Raw genomic sequence first — 20326 nt, 5'->3', positions numbered from 1 at the left:
ATCTAGATACCCCGCATGACACATCCTTTGGTGTACATATGTGTGCTCTCCACTGGCAATTTTGAAGAACCCAGGAAATACCTAAAAGTTAGGGATTTTTCTATATACAAATAAATAGGACTTTTAATATTACTTTTATAAGTAACAATGATTTTAAAAATCACCATTGCTTCATTTATTTTAATATTTAGTGATACCTGATAAAGTGAGTTAGAAGAATTTTCTCACATCACCAAAATATATGACACTAGTGGGTGGGTTAAATAATATGAAAAATGACCTGAAAGAGTTCATTTATATCACACTAGGCATCCAACTTCAAATCAATTGGAGAGTTTGGTTCTAGGGAAAATCAGACATTGTTTTTGTCAAATACTTTGTCAGATAACTGGATTAGAGAAATATTCTGTGCCTTGCTCACCTAGAAAGAATTAAATATAAAAACTAATCTAGAAAATCCAAAAGAGGATGAAAGAAAGTTCCTAATTATAAGATCAATTAACAAAAGAGTAGTTCTGACTTGTAATCCGATTTTCATGTTGATTTTTATAAGCCTGCAGGAGACAGGCACCTCTGGTACTACAGCTTCTCCCATCCCTGGAAGGCTGACTGGTACACAAGTGTGCAAAGGAACACACTGACTCTGCCACTTAACTTTGAAAAAAATTAAAAATGTTACAGTGGGTCAACTGTGCAGCAATCATGAATACAGTGATAGATGGTACGTAAAATTATACATACATATGTTTTGTTTTTACCTTTCTGAGAGGATTCCATTCTGAAAAGAAGCAATGTAGGTCTTTCTTTTGTCCACAGGCATTACATCAACATAACCACCATGATTTCGAACCACTCCAGCATGTACTGCTGCCCTGCAGATACTGGACAGCTGAGAAGGCAAGGAAACAAACAAACTGCCATTATTGGAAATTCCTGTTGGACTTGTCCAGCCTATTCTTCCGTTATTAATAGACTAAAGTCGCTGACATCCTGATGTCATGGATAGCCAGTGAGCAGCTACAGGATGAGGTTTTGTGCAGAAAGGAGTGTTTGAAATGTCACAAAGTCAAAGCCAATTCGGAGCAAGCCTGAAGGCCAACCTTAAGGGTGATGCAATGGTAAGACCCCTCCCCAGTCTAATCTAGCAAACACCTGTTCTGTCCAAACAGTAGGCTTTAGAGTATCAAAGCAATAGAAAGCAAATTAGCTTCTTTTATCTCTTCTAGCGCCTGTTTGTCATTCTTCAGTTTTAGCCTTTGTTCTATACTGGGCTCACTCTGACTAAATGCTCACAGGTTAGATTATTCATCCCTCAGGTATGTTCACTTTTGCCTAATACAAACTCCACCATAGTTCTGCATATGACTATGGCCCCTGTTCCAAAATACAAGAAATGGGGTAGTTTTTTTCTTAGTAAATAATGTAATCTACACAGATAAACTTTGCCTAATAACCCTAAAAAGAAAAAAATGAAGAATCATCATAGCTTCTACCTAGATTTGTAATGCCTGTCAATTTAGTTTGAATGGTCTGACATGAAATACTAGGAAAGTCCTCCGATTACATTGTACTAGTCATATAATCTGAACTGAATGGGATTTCTATGGAGAAGAAAATTATTGTTTCAGTTCCAATACTTTCAAATTTTTAAAACTACTGAATTCTAAAAGTCAGATCATTTCTTTTGGCCCATTAAAATCTTCAATTTTAACATTTGCTTTAGTCCAAATGTTTTACCAAACTTTGTCAACAACTAAGTACAATCCAAGGAAATCCGACCAAAGAAAATATTTTAACTGTTTCAGTATAAAGCAATCCATGTCAAATGCCCATGAGTCTTTTCTGATTCCATTGGTGTGTTCTTTTATCTCTATGCACATGTGAGTGATTTAATATGCTTTTTTAAGTTCGCATAAGCATGTATATCTTACATGACCTTGCTTTATTACTGTGCTGTGAACTCTAGAGCATCAGTCAGTATTTATTAGATCAGAGTCTGAATGCCAAGCTGTTTAATCCTTTCCATGCTTTTGCTGTATCACAAAATACCATGTATCTAAAACCTCCATCCTTACTCAAACGCATTTTCTTCAACATTTAAAGTCCCACTGAATTACATTTGCATCCAATATGGTTCCTAACAGATGGGATTAAAAATAATTCTGTGCACATTTCAGTATTTGTTCTGTTAAAAGAGTATTAATCAGCATTTTTCCCAAGGTAACAAAAGTGCTTAGATACAACGTTTACTTAAAGTCCAAGTACTTAATATGTTTTGAGGCTATTGTATTGCCTGCAGTTGTGCATTCAGCAGGCATCCCTATTTGAGTTCAAAGGTCAGAAGACATTTTCTTTTCATACTCAGACTTCATAAACTCTAATATGTGATGAAAAGAATTATTTATCTTTAAAAATAGAATTTTTAATGAATGCAGAAATATATAATAAACTATAAATAAAAGTTCAAATAAACAGAATGTACAAGGTCTAACTATAAATGGAAGGAAAGAAAGAGAAAGGAAGGAGGGAGGGAAGGAGGGAAGGAGGGATGGAGTCTGGCTGATTGGTTCTCACATTTTCATACTTTATTTGGAGAGATAATGTATTTTGTCGGGCCAGGGAAGACTGGCAATTAATGATTGGATCTCTGATTTCGTACTTGCCATTTGACAGTAATCTTTGTATTTCCAACTTACTCTTCAAACGACCTATATGATACACACATTACACACCCATTTCACTGAGGGTAGAAAGATAAAATGATCTCAAGATATGAGTTCTAACAAAACCTGAACTCTAACAAATAGATGGCTTTAAAGGTATAGAAGTATACAGGATATTTTGAAAGATTTTCACTAGACATGACTAAAATTAAAAGTTCTCCTGCTTAAAGGGAAAATCTGAAAAGTATAATTTCTTTGGAAATCTCTGTTGAGTTCAGATATGCACATTCCTATATATTTGTTAATCTACTTGTTTCAACAAATATTTATGTGCAAGGTACTTGGTTAATATCTGACGTAACTATGTGCTCTAAGCTCTGTTCAGGCAGGACGTGCCTGTCTTGTTCACGGCTTGGCAGACATCAAATTCGTGATCAAAATACGATGAATGAATAACCCAGCTGCTGCCCTTGAGAAACTTACTAACTAATAAAAGAGATAGGGTAATAATCATAATATCAAATTCAACAGGCTAAGTGCCAAAAGGAGAAAATGAAGTGATAGGGGTTGAAATAGGGGCAACTTCATACTTGAGTTGGAAGGTCCAGCAACATACCCTCAGAGAAAGTGGCAATAATTTAGGTTTTGAAGAATGACCACAATTTTGACATAAAATTTTCAAAAATATTGCATTTCAACAGAGGCAAGAATATAAGCACAAATGTGAAGACTAGCACGTTCAAGATACCAGCAGGATGTTTCAGTGGCACATAAGACTAGTTCAAATCTGGAGCTTGAGAGAGACTCAGAATTGGAGAATAACTGCAAAGGTAAAGCTGAACTGAAAAAAATCTGGACCTAAGAAAGCTCACCAAGAGAAATAGGTGGTAATATACATATTCAGTCCTCTTTATATGATCAAATTCCCTTAATATTCTATTGAGTATGTGCATAAGACATTTCCTAAATTTGCATTTGTAACTCTCTGGCTTAGAAATCTGTAATGGTTTCTAAGTGTTTGCCTCATAAAACATAAACTCATCAGCGTGCGCTTTCAGACTTTGTCCACACACTGATGTGAGCTGGGTTCCTCTCTCTCTGACTAACTTGGTGGAAGCCCCTTTTCGTTCCGATTTTCAGCAGATCAGAAACAAAGCTATCTGCTAGACTGATGTACAGCTCATTTACTCTTAACTCCATTACTTTGTAAATGTCACTTATCCCACTAGAACATGTTCCCTGATCCTCTTTACCAATGGACACTAAAAACCTAGCTCAACAAGCACTTAACAGGCCTGGCACCTTGGAAGGCCAAGGCAGGAGGACTGCTTGAGGCCACACCAGCCTGGGCAACACAGTGAGACCTCATCTCTACAACAACAGAAAAAGAGCCAGGCGTGGTGTCATGTGTTTGTTCTTCCAGCTACTTGGGAGGCTGAGGCAGGAGGATCACTTGAGCCCAAGTTTGAGGTTAAACTGAGATATGACCATGCCACTGAACTCCAGCCTGGGCCATCACAGCTCACATTCCTTGTCCAACCCCACTAAAGTCATCTCTTAAAACATCCCCTCAATTAGTTCTCTTTTGCATATATTTTAATGTAGCATCTCTATGACTCTATGCTACATTTTAAATGGCCGTTTGGCACTGAAGATATTGTTTAGACTTTTGACAAAATCTTAATTATCCAGTTTAGACTTCAAATACGAAAGAATCAAAAGAAAAACGAAACACATTTTCCTTCCCAACAATGACTATAGACTATTTCATTATGTGTCTTATATAAAACATATGGGGAGAATGTGAAGAAAAATTTTGTCAAATAATTATACACTCATATCTTACATATGGATATTAATTTTTTGGTGATATGGATGTTTAACTCTTCTGAGAATGCCTATTAACAAAGTCTGTTTCTTTGCTCTGTATATAAATGTACATATACACATTTAAATGTGGCTATACATTTATATATATACATGAATGTTGAAAGCTGTATAAATTAGGATACTTACATCAGAATAAACTCGAGTTCCAATTACACGAGCATAATGTGGATTTGCTTGCATACAGTTACGAGGACAGTATATTCTGAAAAAAATAATATATATATTAAGCTGGTTACTTACGTCTTTCTTGTTAGTAAAACCACAGATATGTATACACAAAGTAAGCTCAACATTCTAAACCTTACTCATTTTTTTCTCCTGAAATAGGTCAATTGTACAAGCCCAGGTAGTAGACACAATTGCTTCTGTTTATCTATTTCTATCTTTTGGCACAAATGTGATTTAAAAAAAATTAGGAAGCTGTCTAATGTGGGGATTTCGAGCCAAAAGAAACATCAGAAAGCATCTCTATGTATCTGAGAGGTTGGTACTCAATATATCTGTAGAATTTACTAAACCAATAACTTGGAAAATCTGAATCATTGTCTGCCTCATATATCTCATAGTTTCTCTTCTTTATATTCACATCTTTGGAATCTCATTCAGTTTCATGGTTTTAATTATCATCTTTAAATGGCTGATTTCCAAATTTACATTTCCAGTTGGGACCTCTCTTAATTCCAAACGTGAATATCCTACTGCTTGTTCAACATCTCCACTTAGTTATAATAAACATCTCAAGCTTACCATGTATAAAACCAAATTCCTAATCTCCTTCTCTAGTTCCCAAATCTGTTCTTTCTGTAGGCTTCCCATTGCAATAAATGGCACCTCCATGATTCCAAGTGCTCAGGCCAGAAACCTTTCTATCTTCAATCCCTCTCTTAATCTCACACCTTACGTTCAACCCATCTGCAATTTCTATTGGCTGTACATGAAAACATATCCAAGATCAGAGCATCCCCAAGCACCTCAATCATGGTAACTCTGGGCTCTATCATCTACTCTCTAACTTACTGCAATAGGCTCTTCTAGGCTTCTATGGTCTCCCTGCTTCCAATTTGTCCCTCTTCAATCTGTTTTCCATACTTATATTAAAACATACAAGTCCAGCCAGGCGCGGTAGCTCATGCCTGTAATCCCAGCACTCTGGGAGGCCGAGGTGGGTGGATTGCCTGAGGTCAGGAGTTCGTGACCAGTCTGGCCAACATGGTGAAACCCTGTCTCTACTAAAAATACAAAAATCAGCCGGGCATGGTGCTGGGTGCCTGTAATCCCACTACTCGGGAGGCTGAGGCAGGAGAATTGCTGGAACCTGGGAGGCAGAGGTTGCAGTGAGCTGAGATCGTGCCACTGCACTTCAGCCTGGGCAACACAGCAAGACTCCATCTCAAAACGAAACAACAACAAAAAATGTACAATTTCAAACACATCATTCCTCTACTCTAAATATTCCAGTGGCTTCCATCACATTCAGAGTAAATGACAAGAGCCTCAGGAAGGTCAATAAGCCCTGTATCTTCTATCCTCACTGCCTTTCCAATTTTATATCTTACTCCTTTCCCACTTTCTCACCCTGCTCCAGTCACACTGGCCTAATGGTTATTCCTCAAATGCACACAATAGCCTTCTGCCTTAGAGCCTTTGCATTTATCTTCCTCTCTGCATGGAATGCTCTTCCTCTAGAAATCCTACTGCCTTACTGACATCTGGTTGGCTTAGCTCACTTAAAAGACATTTCCCAACACTTTTTTTTTGTTGTTAGGCTCTAATACAATATGACCAAAAGCTTTTCATTTAAACAAAGGATCCAATTATCAATATTTAATCAATCACATGATATTTTTAAAAATCTACTCCCAAAGTTGAAGAAACTGTCAAATGGCACTTCACTTTTAATCAAGTGGCTCGTCTGCATTCACACACACACACACACACCCATCACTAAAAGGAAATACAAACTAAAACTGGAAAAAACACAATTTTAAGTAGTAAATGAGACTCTCAACATAATTATGTTACAATCATTGGTGGATGATAGCATCAACAATTTTCCTGAAAGTATAATAAATATACTTCAGTTGAAACTACCCTTGCCAATTGAAGCAGATCTTCCTTAAGATAGCTTTTAAGAAATAGTTATAGTTCTTATTTCTAAAATTTGTATAACGCTGTATACTCTAGAGCGTATATACTTCACATAACATGGAAACCAGAACCATTTAAATATAAGTAATAAATGCACCTGAGTTTCTATAACTTTGAATTAAAGGATTCATTGTTATAAAAGATGCTGTCTGGGGTTTCTGCAGGAGGAAGGATGTCCCCTTTGACTGGAAACTGATCTTACTGTATTTGAGAACTGCTAGGCATTCACTGCAATCCTTATGGTTGTAAAATCACTTGCTCTGCATGCTCTGCAAACTCTATCTTGCCCATATTCAGCTGTTGGTTTCCGGAATGCCAAAGTCAATAATCCAAGTTGAGTTAGTTTCTACTCAGATGAGTTCAGGTAAAACAAAGATTGGGGGAAGTTTTTGCTTGTTTGTATTCCAATCTGTTTTTAACAGCTTGTTATGTACTACTGAGAAGGTAGGTACTGGTCCAGTAAATGTTTTTTTTTTTTTTTTTTTCCACCCACAATTTGCTGGTAAACTTTGAATGAAAATACTGACATACTTTAATATCTACTTTTACATCTTGAGCATTCAATAAATTTTAAAGATCTAATTGTTTATATATATATATAAAACTGGATGCTTCTTATATAAGATATTAAGTAATAATTACTACAGAGTAACCAAATGGTTACTAAATAATAGTTTAAGATAGAGTTTATTTTGAATTGTTCTACCAGACATGGAAACTTTCAAGGACATGACTTGCAGGTAAATCTTGTTTCTTCAAGGTCTTCTTGAGCTAATTTAATTTAATTTATTTATTGGCATTTTTTCTCCATAATAGACTATGGCTCAGCCTACTTAAGTGATATGAAATTCTAAAAGAAATGTACCAACTACATGGTTCCCTAAAAGTTATAACCTGTCATATACATAATATCATAACCTAGTTTATGAAACTATTACAAATTTCATACGGGAAAAACAAAAGACAATTTTGTTTCACTGAAATAAAAAAAAAAGGGAGAAGCTTTTCAGACTACTTAACGTCAATATTATGTAAAAATTGTCATTTCTATGGATTTATTATATTGGTAACAGTAAAGGCTAAAATTAAATTTTAAAAATTTATATCATTTTCCCTATTTTGATGTTTTGCTTTCTGAAACAAGCCAAGAAATAGGGAGGTTGTTTATTAATGCTTTACTTGATTTATCCCTTTTGCAACAATATTGATATAGTTTGTTTTGTAGTTATAAAATTACCATTTATTGAGCATCTGCTATTGAGAGCCTTATGTTAGAATGATGGACAGAGACTATCCTTATTATTTGGTCCTCATAAACCTAGTCACATGGCTGACATAAGGCTAGGCATACTATTGGTACTTAGTAGGTATTTAATAAATATTTATACATTTAAATTCTAAAGTTCCTGGTTTTTTTCCACATATTATGATGCTAAAATTTACCATCTTCACCTAGCAATACATCTTTACTTTTTTCTTTAAAACTGCAATTTGTGGCCGGGCGCGGTGGCTCAAGCCTGTAATCCCAGCACTTTGGGAGGCCGAGACGGGCGGATCACGAGGTCAGGAGATCGAGACCATCCTGGCTAACACCGTGAAACCCCGTCTCTACTAAAAATACAAAAAACTAGCCGGGCGAGGTGGCGGGCGCCTGTAGTCCCAGCTACTCAGGAGGCTGAGGCAGGAGAATGGCCTAAACCCGGGAGGCGGAGCTTGCAGTGAGCTGAGATCCGGCCACTGCACTCCAGCCCGGGCTACAGAGCAAGACTCCGTCTCAAAAAAAAAAAACTGCAATTTGTGCCGGGCACGGTGGCTCAAGCCTGTAATCCCAGCACTTTGGGAGGCCGAGGCGGGTGGATCACGAGGTCAGGAGATCGAGACCATCCTGGCTAACATGGTGAAACCCCGTCTTTACTAAAAATGCAAAAAACTAGCCGGGCGTGGTGGCGGGCACCTGTAGTCCCAGCTACTCAGGAGGCTGAGGCAGGAGAATGGCGTAAACCCAGGAGGCGGAGCTTGCAGTGAGCCGAGATCGCACCACTGCACTCCAGCCTGGGTGACACAGCGAGACTCCGTCTCAAAAAAAAAAAAAAAACAAAACTGCAATTTGTAAATGTAGGGGTCTTGAGAAATCTGAAAAAAAATATTTCTACAAAATTGTCTAAGACTACGCAGCAAATAATGATTTAATCAAATATGTGGGCCTTATAAGAGCATAATTGGTCAAGCTCTAGTAACAGCAGATTGTATTTTTATCATAAAAATATTCAGCATATAATTCATTGGTGAACAAATGGCAAAAAGTATATGATGCACTTCACCCAGTAAGAGGTCCTCAAATTATCCTGCATACTTGGTAATCTGCGGATTTCAGCAAATACAAGCTGAGGACTTCTAAAATTCTCAATTAAAATGCACCAAGTTAGCTGACCAAAAACATTATAACAGCAGTCCTGCATTAGTAGAGACAAATGATTTGAAAAGAAACAGACTATGTGTATGTGAGGAAGTCTATTGTTTATATCACATCTGTAACTTGGAAACTGATAGAAAATGAAGTACTCTGTTATATGAAGATCACAGTCTTCTGTTATAAAGATTCCGTTATGTACCTTGTGAACAGCCAGTCCCATTCTTTAAGTGAAATGTTGCTTTCATTTTAAAAGGGCAAGTAATGACGTTTTTCCAAAGTAGATAAACTTTTCCATAAAAATTAAGCTCCTTAAATTTTTAGGTATGTTGTCAAATTACAATTATATCTTGAAATCTCATTACTAGTTTTTAGAAGTAGTGTGGATATTTGCATTAATGGAAATAGTGCAGATAGAACTAAGACTGGATATATGGAGACACAATTTATTTTTCCTATCTACTGATTATGGATTAAACCATAATACTTCTAACAGTTTTCATCTTAGCTTGGCCAAGATAAATAAAGCTTTTTTCATGATTTTATAGTACACAAATTCCATTATAATTCTGTAAAAGAGAATATACAAAAAAATAAAAGAAAGGCAAAGATGGGCTTTTTAACTTACCAAATGCAATCAGATTGATCTAATTTAAAAAACTGGATAATAATGTTAAAAATATGAGTTATGCCACTTTAGTTTCTGTTGTAAGAAACTTACGAACTGAATGATTTTGTCCCTTCAAAGTTCATATGTTGAAGTCTCAATCCCCAATTTGACTGAACTTGGAGACACAGGGCCTTTATGAAGGTAATTAATGTTAAACGAAGTCATAAGGGTGGGGTCCTCATCCAATAGGATTAGTGTCCTTATAAGAAGAGATGTAAGAGAGAGAGCTCTCTTTCTCCCTCCACCATGTGAGGACACAGAGAAGGTGGCCATCTGTAGACCAGGAAGAGAGCCCTCATCAGGACCCGAATCAGCCAGCACCTTGATCTTGAACTTCTCAACCTCCAGAACTGTGAGAAACAAATTTCTATTGATTATACCACCCAGTCAGTGCTATTTCGTTACAGCAGCCAGAGCAGACTAATAAAGGACTCTTTGTAGCACAGATGAATATACAGATTACACGCATAAACCCTGATATTATGAAATAGCAGAGAATACTTTTGCATTGGGAGAAAGTACACTCGGCCTGCCTGGAGTGCATGTAGTTTATGATGTTCCATTGCTCCCTCCAGTTTAGCAGTTCAAGATTATACATCTTTTGAATCCCAGAGACACCAGAATTTCAGGCAAAAACAGTTATCGCAGGGCCAAAGTTCCCTATGTGTACACTGGTTTACCTTGGGCAATGTGAAGCAGGCTTATGAAATGGACAGAGCTGTTCCACAGTTGTTTCACAAGTCACAGCCTGAACTGAAGAATTAAAACACAAAACAATGAGTGAATCCTTTGAAAGCAATAACATATTACATAGTACTAAGAAAATAAGATGAAGAATGTGCTAACCTGTTACTTTAGAGACTGTGAAGGAATTAGCAGACTGATATTTGCTGAAGGTAAAAATACAGAAATGTTCATTATTTTCACATAGTCATCATAAGCAGCAGCATCATTTCTGGAATCTTTCAAGTCTATGAACACTTAATTTTCTTTTTAAACACTTATTACACTAGACAAGTAGCAATATAAGAATATATCATCAGTTTTATGCTAAATCCATATTACCATCAGTTATTAACCAAATCAATACCATTCTTAAGGTGATCTCTTTTCATTATTAATCTCAAAAACTTATAGATAATAGCATAAAGCTATATCTATTTTGATTCCTATCAAAATTAAAACCCTCAAATACTAATTTCCTGCCTCCACAAGACCAAACTATTTATTCTTTCACAACAGGAAATACAAAACAATGCTGTTAAAAGACTACAAAAAATAAGTACCGAAGGGAGTGTATATTATTCCTTTTTGGTTCCTCCTAGTATCTAGCAAAATGTCTACAGTAAAATGAATTAACTTCTCCTCTTTACATGCATTATTAAAATGCTGAAATATAAGATCAGGCACACAATTACACATCAAAATTTTAATTGGTTTATATATATCCAAATTTTTAGAAAAATATCTATTGCAAAAGGTAAGGCTACTTTAACGTGGTTCACTCTCTGAATATATTAGCTCAGAACTGAAGGTGTAAAATTTCAACAACTCTTTATTTCTGTCAGCTTCAAATTCAGTATTTAATATTCCTCATCTACAATGTGTCCAAAAGAAATAACATTCTCTGAGGCATAAAATATACAACCTATTAAATATAGCCTTCAAGTTTCAAGAGAATTTCTATAATTGAGAGATAATTAAAAATTAAGAGGAAAGAAAGTAAATAACAGGACAAATGTCCTTTAATGGAACACCCACTGCTTGGCTTACTAAAGCTAATAACTACTATTTATTACTTATTGAAAGTAATTAATAAATGTTTGCCAAGTAAATAGATTAATGAATATTTCTATAGAACTTTCGGCCAAGTGTGGTGGCTCACGCCTGTAATCCCGGCACTACGGGAGGCTGAGGCTGACGGATCACTTGAAGTCAGGAGTTTGAGACCAGCCTGGCCAACCTGGTGAAACCCCATCTCCACTAAAAATAACAATTAGTTGGACATGGTGGCGAGTGCCTGTAGTCCCAGCTACTTGGGAGGCTGAGGCAGGAAAAGTTGAACTTGTGAGACTCTGTCTTAACAACAACAACAAAAAAAATTGCTAAAAAGAGTTATCACTAACAGCTAAAAACCACCCATCAGGCCTTTGAATAAGACTGTATAAGCTGGGTGTGTGGGCTCACGCCTGTAATCCCAGCACTTTGGGAGGCCGAGGCGGGTGGATCAACTGCAGTCAGGAGTTCAAGACCAGCCTGGCCAACATGGTGAAACCCTGTCTCTACTAAAAATACAAAAATTAGCTGCGTGTGGTGGTGCATGCCTGTAATCCCAGCTACTTGGGAGGCTGAGGCAGGAGAATCACTTGAGCCCGGGAGGTGGAGGTTGCAGTGACCTGAGATCACGCCACTGCACTCCAGTCTGGGTGACAGAGTGAGACCCTGTCTCAAAAAGCAAAAAAACAAAACAAACAAATGAAAAACAACAATAAAAAAAAAAAGACTACATAGGAGATCATTCCACAAATTTTTAAGAGTTCCTAATAGTTTTTTATAGTTATTAATTCTAACTTAACCCCACTGTGAAGATATCATGCAACTGTATTGTAACAAAGAGACAATGTCAAATTTCCTAAGAAAAGGCATTCTGTATGAAGTTCAGTAATGTTTACTGTTTTACTTAGAGGAAAAAGACACTAAAAAGGTATTTCAAAAGCCCCCATTTTTCTACTTTCTATACAGTACATATAAAAATGCACAGTGTTTTGGAATAAGGTATTTGGTACACCTCATAGGAGAAACATTAATAAAATTAAATGCTTTTATATTGAGATACTTTTAAACGGACAAAAGAAAGATGACATAGCATAACACATATTTAGAGAACTTTTCAAAATGCTCTTTTCTGTAAAGTAATTTATCTTATCAACGAAGTTAATATTACATGAAATAAGCCATTTTCCCTAAATAGGACAAGAAGAACATGCAAATTAATTACCCTTCTCAGGGTATTTTCTGTCAAGCTAAAAAATATATTGCTTTACATTAAGAATTAACTATAAATTTACACATTTTTAATGCAACTCAAAAATTTGGAGTTTTAGCATGCCCATTACAAGCAAAAGGGTTCAACTTTGTCCTTAGATGCTTTATCTTCTTTTTGTCTAATAAAACTACAAGCTAAATGAGCCTTGAAAATTACCAAATTATTTCTTCTTAAATTATTCTATGCTTTGCTCTTTAAAAATGTGTTAGTTCATTGTTACAATTTAAAATTATCTGGTCCAAAAGATTATTTGTGTACTTACCCAATTGTCTGAATACCATTTCTATTAGACTTGATGAAATAATGTTTTCTTCCTTGTCTAGTGATATCTACCCAACCACCATCATTGTCTATTATACCATAATGAATTGCAGCTCTACAGATGCTGGATTGCTTGGAAAAAAGTAGGAGATAAAAGGATGTTAAAAATATAAGAGTTCTGCATAAGTTCAAACTATTTACCATTTATATGATTTTAAATTAAACATTTCTGAGCAAAATATACTTATGTAAGTTATTTTGCACAATAAAAATCAAATATTATATGGAAGGACCCTATCCTCAAATAATTACATTTATAATACTTACCATTTCATAATGTACACTGCCAATAACTTTAGCTTTACTATCCACACAGCCAGCCGGACATTCGTACCTAAATAAAAGTAATTGGGCACAAAATTTAGTTTCTCTGAATGTCAGTACAAAATACAAATAGTTATTATATTCAGTCAATTAGTTTTCAAAATAATAACAAATATTACCTATTGCAGGTTGTTCCTTTGCACTGATCTCTTAATCTTACTTCACATGAAACAATTTGGGCTATAAAGAAAAAAATACCAAAATAACTCATATAATATAAAAGCAGTTGTAATTCATTATATATAGCCTAATGACAAAATTTTTGCCATTCTATAAATGTTCAAATTAATAAAATCTTGATGGACATACCATTTAGGTACCTAAGAAATTTTATAAGTAATATAGAGGTCTTACACATTTGCTGTGTGCTTATGACTTCATTTCTGCTACTATCATCTGATCTTGTCCGGACATGGGTGTCATGGACTTGTGACTGCTGGCGTTCTATTTCATTTGTTTCCTCTTCTCGAGGGGTATAATACCCATCTGACCCTTCTGTTAGAGAAAGCAGATTTAGGAAATATTAACCCTATTTTACATGTGCACAAATTACAAATAATAATATACTTTGTCACTACTGTTAACATTGAGAACTAGAAAAATCAGTACTGTTTTTTTGCACAGGATTTGGCTTCAGGTGGTGATCTTAGGTACTGCATTGGAGTAAATGAAATACACACATAAGCCTTTTAAGTCCTTGATTCATTTATGTTAATGTTTGACTAATATTCAATGAAGCTGCTTCTAAACTTTGCTTATATTTCAACATATCATTGTTTGACTTTCATAATGACATCATGAAATCTACAAAGTGATCTAATAAGTTCATGGCTTAGCAAAATCAAATGTGATTTCAATTAAAATCATATTCTTAATATTTTCAGGAGGATCACATTTAGACTTCTCCCAAAAGGAAATGTGGCCTAAAGAAGGACTGATATGCCCTTATTATTTATGACAATATCCATCTCCACAGCAAGTTTTTTCCCTTTAGAAGAAAAGTCAATGTGCAGAAATTTAAACTTGACCATGGAGAATAATTTCAAACTTTGAATTTAATGTGTTTTTTTTTTTTTTCCAGATTGGCCTTTATTAAAGGCTTGACAATGGCACATTTTGGAGAGGCGTATTATTTTGATGCATGCCCAAGAACTCAGAACCTAAAAAAAAAGTATGAAGTCACAGGAAAGTCAGCTTTAAGTAAAAGATAATGGTCACTGGGGAAGAGGCAGGCAGGTTGGAGGTTTGGACATAGAGAATATGAAAAACACCCACACAAGGAAAAAAATGCTGCAAATACTTCCAGGAATGTTTAAATGGCTTATACAACACAGGGATATATATGGGCACTTCTCTACACATTTTAGTTAATGCATCATTAAGGGAAAAAAAAGAGACATGTGTCATTATGAGCACTGAAAAGGGGCTGTAATTGTTCAAATATTTCATATTATACTCAGTCTACATCATTCCTCCTTCAGTCACCATTAAGAAAAAAAGTACAAGGCAGTAAAAAATGTTCACTTGAATGCACAAGTGCATGACTTTTCACAAAGCTTTGTCATAACAGTTTATCTTTATGTGCTATAAACAGGACACCATATTTACTATTTAAGACATCAAATGCATTTCAGAGTACTACTCAATGTACTACTCAAGTAATATAAAACTAGTTTTACAGTTTTATGTAACTATTATACTTTTCTTATTTTAGCATGACAAATTGAATAGTGTGCAGTGAGAAGTGAAAAATCAATATAATTCATTGAGCATGGTTCAATAAGATACACAAAGGGGTATTTTGTTAAAAATGTTTAAAGTGCTAAAAATAAATTGTGTTAAATTGCTAAATCCTTTAAAAAAAGATGACAGTTATGGAAATAACTCTAGTCAACCATACATGAAGATGACTTTTAAGAATATAAATATACTTGTCATTCTGGGGTTATTTCAAAGTAGAATCAGAAAGTTACCTGAAATAATCATGGAACTTTAAAAATTTCATGTTAGTATAACAAAATTCTTATTAATATAAATATGATATAAATAATACAAATATTTGAAATAGAGTTCTAGAGACTTTTCATGTAATCATTAAGTGTACTTCTGGCTTTTTTAAACATAAGTAATGCAGGAGCTGGATTAAAGTATAAATCAACATGAACACTACAACACAATAGCACTTACCTTTGTAGCACAGATTTTCTCTACAGCCCCCTCCAAAACTAGGTGGGCAAGCAGAACAGGGCCGCCCATGTTTGTAAGGGGCATGGCCCCACCAGTTTCCCCTTTAAGAGATGATACGCTCTATTAAAAAGTAGTCTAACGGCATAATTTATAAAATATTGTGAAACATCACTATATATGAACATTCTAAGTAATTATTTTGGTGTATAGATTTAACACATTTATATAATTTATAACAGACCCCTTTTGGTTACTAGGTTTAAATATAAATTACTGCCTCATTTTGAAAGTTTCTCACGTAAATTAAAACACATATTGTTAAAAATTACGACATCAAACTTTTGCAGAAAGCCAAACTCTGCCATGGAATATTCACTATATTCCATTTGTTTTAATAAAAACCCATTATTAAACTTGAATTTGACCCTAAATATGATTGTGTCACATTGTTAATATAATCCTATAATCCCTTAAATGGTCTTTACACAGATGAAAATGCATTTCTCAATTAATGTACAGTTTTTATCTCTAATAAATAACAATTATTCAATATTTATGGATAGTATAGTGAGTAAAAGTGAATACATAAAAATATGCTTCCCATATTCACAAAGATTATACATTCATATTTCATATCCCCCTTTATGCATTTATTTTATGCATTAGGCAACTATAATTGTTGCCATATTAAATAAACAGAATTAAAATAATACACTTCATTCAGTGATACACACGGAAAACAGGAAACAATCAGGAACATAAAGGTATTTTCCTTTTGTTAAGAAAAATGTACATTTGAAATAGTGTTTTGTCTACTCACTTTGGGGAGTAATTGCACACCAGGTAGACAGCTTTGGGCCATATCTGCCCCCAGATGTTCATGTTATTACACAAATTAATGGCACAACCAATTCTGCTACTAGTTGCCCACACCACCTATATTAGAAAAATGAAAGGCTCAGAAAAAGCAGGCTGAAATCAAGTAGGACAACACTTCTGAGAGAAAAATGCATCTAATTTGAAGGTGAGAAACCAATGTTTATCATTCAAAATGAACTGAGATCAAATCAAAAAGGGTTTTTTCCCTGAGTCTTTGAGTAATACCTAGTTCAATTTTAAAAAGAGAGCTGCAGAAAAATAACTGTGTCTGGTTATAATATGCAGGCATTTTCAAATGCAAACTTAGTAAATAATTCAAAAGTTACATCCTCACGAACCTAATGTCATATTAACGTGTCTATGAAGAAACTTTTCTGACAAAGGAACAGAAAATCACATCCTAAACAGCAAACACTGGAGCAAAAATTTACATGTCCAGATTTCTTATACAACATGATCTTTCCATCATGCCACAGGTTATCAGGTAGTTTGATGCTGGTCAGTCTTGTCACATGCAAAAGCATACAGAACAATTAATCTGCTTTATATTCACTGATAATAAGTCTAATCAGCAGTGAGCTTTATCTAGTTCAATCTGCCTTTAGTTGTTTGATTTGGAAACTTAGAACATACCAATTGTGAACATGAAATATAAATATATATATATACATGTTGCACATGTAAATATTGAATGTCATTGGTAAATAAAACTATATTTTTATTCCTTGAGATAAAACTTTGACACTGAAGATGGTAAATTTCTCCCCATATTACTGGGGCCATATTAAAAATGTTTTATATACAAAATCACTGAAATAATGTCTTTTTAAGTAGATGCTTGGACTTTTTTGTGATAATTATTTTCATTGTTTATAGAAATTTGTAAGCCAATTCAACATAATCAATATTCATATAATTTTTTTAATAACCATATTAAATGATATAAGAAAGACAAGTTCACTAGCCTAATTTCTTTCATAGTTACATTAACTCAATTTGGGGAATTAAGTATAATACCCCCTAAACATACCTGTGTATAATGTGTACATACGGGACCAGAACACCTGAATGGACAATATGGGTTGCATTCATGTTCATATGGGTAGCTAAAATCTTTCACTTCATCATACCATGCTTGTACATGAAACGTCGGGGGCCTATATCTATTAGAGAGAAAACAGTCACAGAGGGCAAGCAAAGTCGCAGAAAATACAAAACTAAATATTGCAAAATACATTGGTATAATTTGGTAGAAAGATACTTTGGTGTAAATTATCAAACTTAAATATTTATGCCCATTACATTACTAATAAATTGATGATTTAAAGTCTAAAAAAATGCTGATTGTTCTGGTATGATATTTATTTTTTGTTACTTGTTTTGTGATGATTTTTCTTTCAAGTCTTTGAAAAACTGCACTGATGAATTAATAAGGATTTCATTTTAAACACTAATGTTTTCAGAAACAAAAAGTTGTGCTTTAAGATACCTTCCCCAGTGTGCTCCCAAATTCTGTCCAATTGATGGAAGCAAGCTTGCAGGTCCATGTTCCCACAAGCAAGATTCAGCCCAGGATTCTGCAGATCTTTCCAGCTCTACATCCCATGTCTACAGTTTAAAACAAAAGCAAAATGTGCACATGTAGTATTTGGACACTTCTTCAGAATATAGCGTTGAGCAGTTCTTACATTTCCTCCTTTCTTTCTTTACAAAGTCAACATCATAGTTTGGATTCTCATCAGACTCAAAAGTCATCTAAATTTTTGTGCTGGCCTCCAAATCAATCTCCATGTCTCTATCTCTTAACCCTCCAAATTGCCCCATACATGCTTAGAATTACTTAAGTGAACACGAATATGCTGAAGTGATTCCTCTGTCTAAACACATAAAACAAATCCCCATACACATAAAGTCCAAGATCCGGGATCCCATTCTTCCCTATCATAAAGCATACAAGTCCTTGCTCTTGCTGACATTGTTTCCTCTGCCTAAGCATCCTTCTCCCAGTTATTTGTCAGACAGGTCCCTACTCTTCCTTCACAATCCAGCTTTATAAAATACTTTTTCTGTGACATCATATCAATTTTCTTAGATGTAAGCTACCCCTTTGGGACTCTTAAGGCTTTGTTACATTTCTTTGTTTAGCACTTATTACATTGTAATATTAGTATTTGCTTACATATCTATCTCTTTCATGAGACTGTAAATTGAACGGGGCAGTGCTGCTGGTATCCTTGGTCTATTTTCTAGTGTCTATCATCTGGACAAGGTGATTAATAAATGCTTCTTAAATACATGAATGACAAATCTAATTCTCATAAAAATATATACATAAAATTAAATAATTCATTTTTAAAAATAATTTTAAAAGAATTCAAATCACTAAGTTATTTTAGTGAAATGATTACTGAAATAATTTTGCAAGTTCTGGGTTTAGTATTCAAGTTATTAATTTGAAAAATATGCAGTATAGTATCGTGGTGGTAAAAACACCGAGTTAGGTAGACCTGGGTTCAATCTTAGCACTACAATTACAGGACTCTGGACATGTTATGAAGATGGGAAAACAAATCTGGGAATGGAAACTGAGGACACAACTTAAGTGACAGTGAAAAGAGTAGACAGCGAAATGATGTTTAGGAATTTAAATTCCTACAACTTGATAAATGGCTGGAGTAGGCGGTAAGGGAAAGAAAAGGTGAACACTGACGATACTACCAAACTGGAAGAAAGGAAATAGGGAGAGAGAAATAGATGGTTGTAATAGAAGTGTGTGTCTAGGTATTTCCATGCATATTTCAAGGGTGATGTATGAGGGCACGTATGCCAAGCAGAGAGTAGAACTATATGACTGGGGATCCAGAGGAAAAAATGTGCTCTGAAGACATGAATTGTGAAGTTGTTCAACCAGAGATAAATTTATTTGGGAATATGATATAGAATGAGAAGAGGAATAAAAAGAAAATTCTGGGGTTATCAAAATCTAAAGGGAAAAATCTCCAACAAGATAACAAAAGAAGCCAGGCAAGACAGAATAAAAGAGGTTAAAGAAAAACTAATTAATATGAAATTATAGAAGTAATGAGAGAGAAAAGATACTTTGGGAGTAGAGAATGGGTAACAAGTTTGAATGACACAGAAAACCAAGATTTCCTAAGTACTAATTCATGACTAAAAGCAACTTCAGATTAATGATGGGTGAAGAAATCAGAACACAGAGCATTAATAAGTGAAGAGAAAGTACGGAAGACAAATGTGAGTTACTTTCTCAATACTTTAGATAGGAAGAGAGATGTGGCAGAAGCTATAGATGAGATGCCAGAGTCTAGGGAGAACTTGTTCACTTGCTTTGATTTTTAAAGGATACAGGAAATCTAATCACATCAATACGCCAAAAGGAAAACACCCTAGGGACAAAGAGGCATGGAAATAGAAATGTATGCTTGAGGAGAAGAAGATTCCTAATTCATTCATATAATTTTTCATAGGTGAACATTCTTCCCCATTCCATTGTGGTACTGAAATACAGATCAAATCACAAAGGAAAATTTATACAAAATTAGAATAAGTTTATCATTAGCGTATCAAATTTTCTAGCAAAATACAAAAATAGTGTATTTATATGCAACTAAAAATATAAGAGCAGCAAGAGTCGTTGCTTTTCATAAAACTTTTAATTTTACTTTCAATTAGTGTCAAATATTCAAGATGACTGGTTTTAAGATATGGACATCAGAAACAAATGCTGTAAACAAATATTATCAGGTAAGCACTTTATTTGCCAATTA

General features: G+C 34.6%; 1 protein-coding gene across 1 annotated transcript in view; it reads right to left on the bottom strand.

Annotated features, from left to right (window-relative positions):
* CRISPLD1 (cysteine rich secretory protein LCCL domain containing 1) overlaps positions 1-20326 on the bottom strand; it is a 45655-nt gene that overhangs the window by 3146 nt on the left and 22183 nt on the right. Inside the window, exons 3-14 of the mRNA XM_001087482.5 lie at positions 18028-18146; positions 17569-17701; positions 16480-16595; positions 15660-15760; positions 13827-13967; positions 13592-13652; positions 13416-13482; positions 13090-13220; positions 10628-10671; positions 10462-10534; positions 4680-4755; positions 759-889 (exon numbers count right to left, since the gene is read on the bottom strand). Coding sequence (XP_001087482.4) covers positions 759-889; positions 4680-4755; positions 10462-10534; positions 10628-10671; positions 13090-13220; positions 13416-13482; positions 13592-13652; positions 13827-13967; positions 15660-15760; positions 16480-16595; positions 17569-17701; positions 18028-18146 — 1193 coding nt within the window. The remainder of the gene's footprint in view (positions 1-758; positions 890-4679; positions 4756-10461; positions 10535-10627; positions 10672-13089; positions 13221-13415; positions 13483-13591; positions 13653-13826; positions 13968-15659; positions 15761-16479; positions 16596-17568; positions 17702-18027; positions 18147-20326) is intronic.

The sequence above is a fragment of the Macaca mulatta genome, chromosome 8 (assembly GCF_049350105.2).
Source record: "Macaca mulatta isolate MMU2019108-1 chromosome 8, T2T-MMU8v2.0, whole genome shotgun sequence".
NCBI classification, from domain to species: domain Eukaryota; kingdom Metazoa; phylum Chordata; class Mammalia; order Primates; family Cercopithecidae; genus Macaca; species Macaca mulatta.
This window is presented reverse-complemented; position numbering and strand designations above follow the sequence as displayed.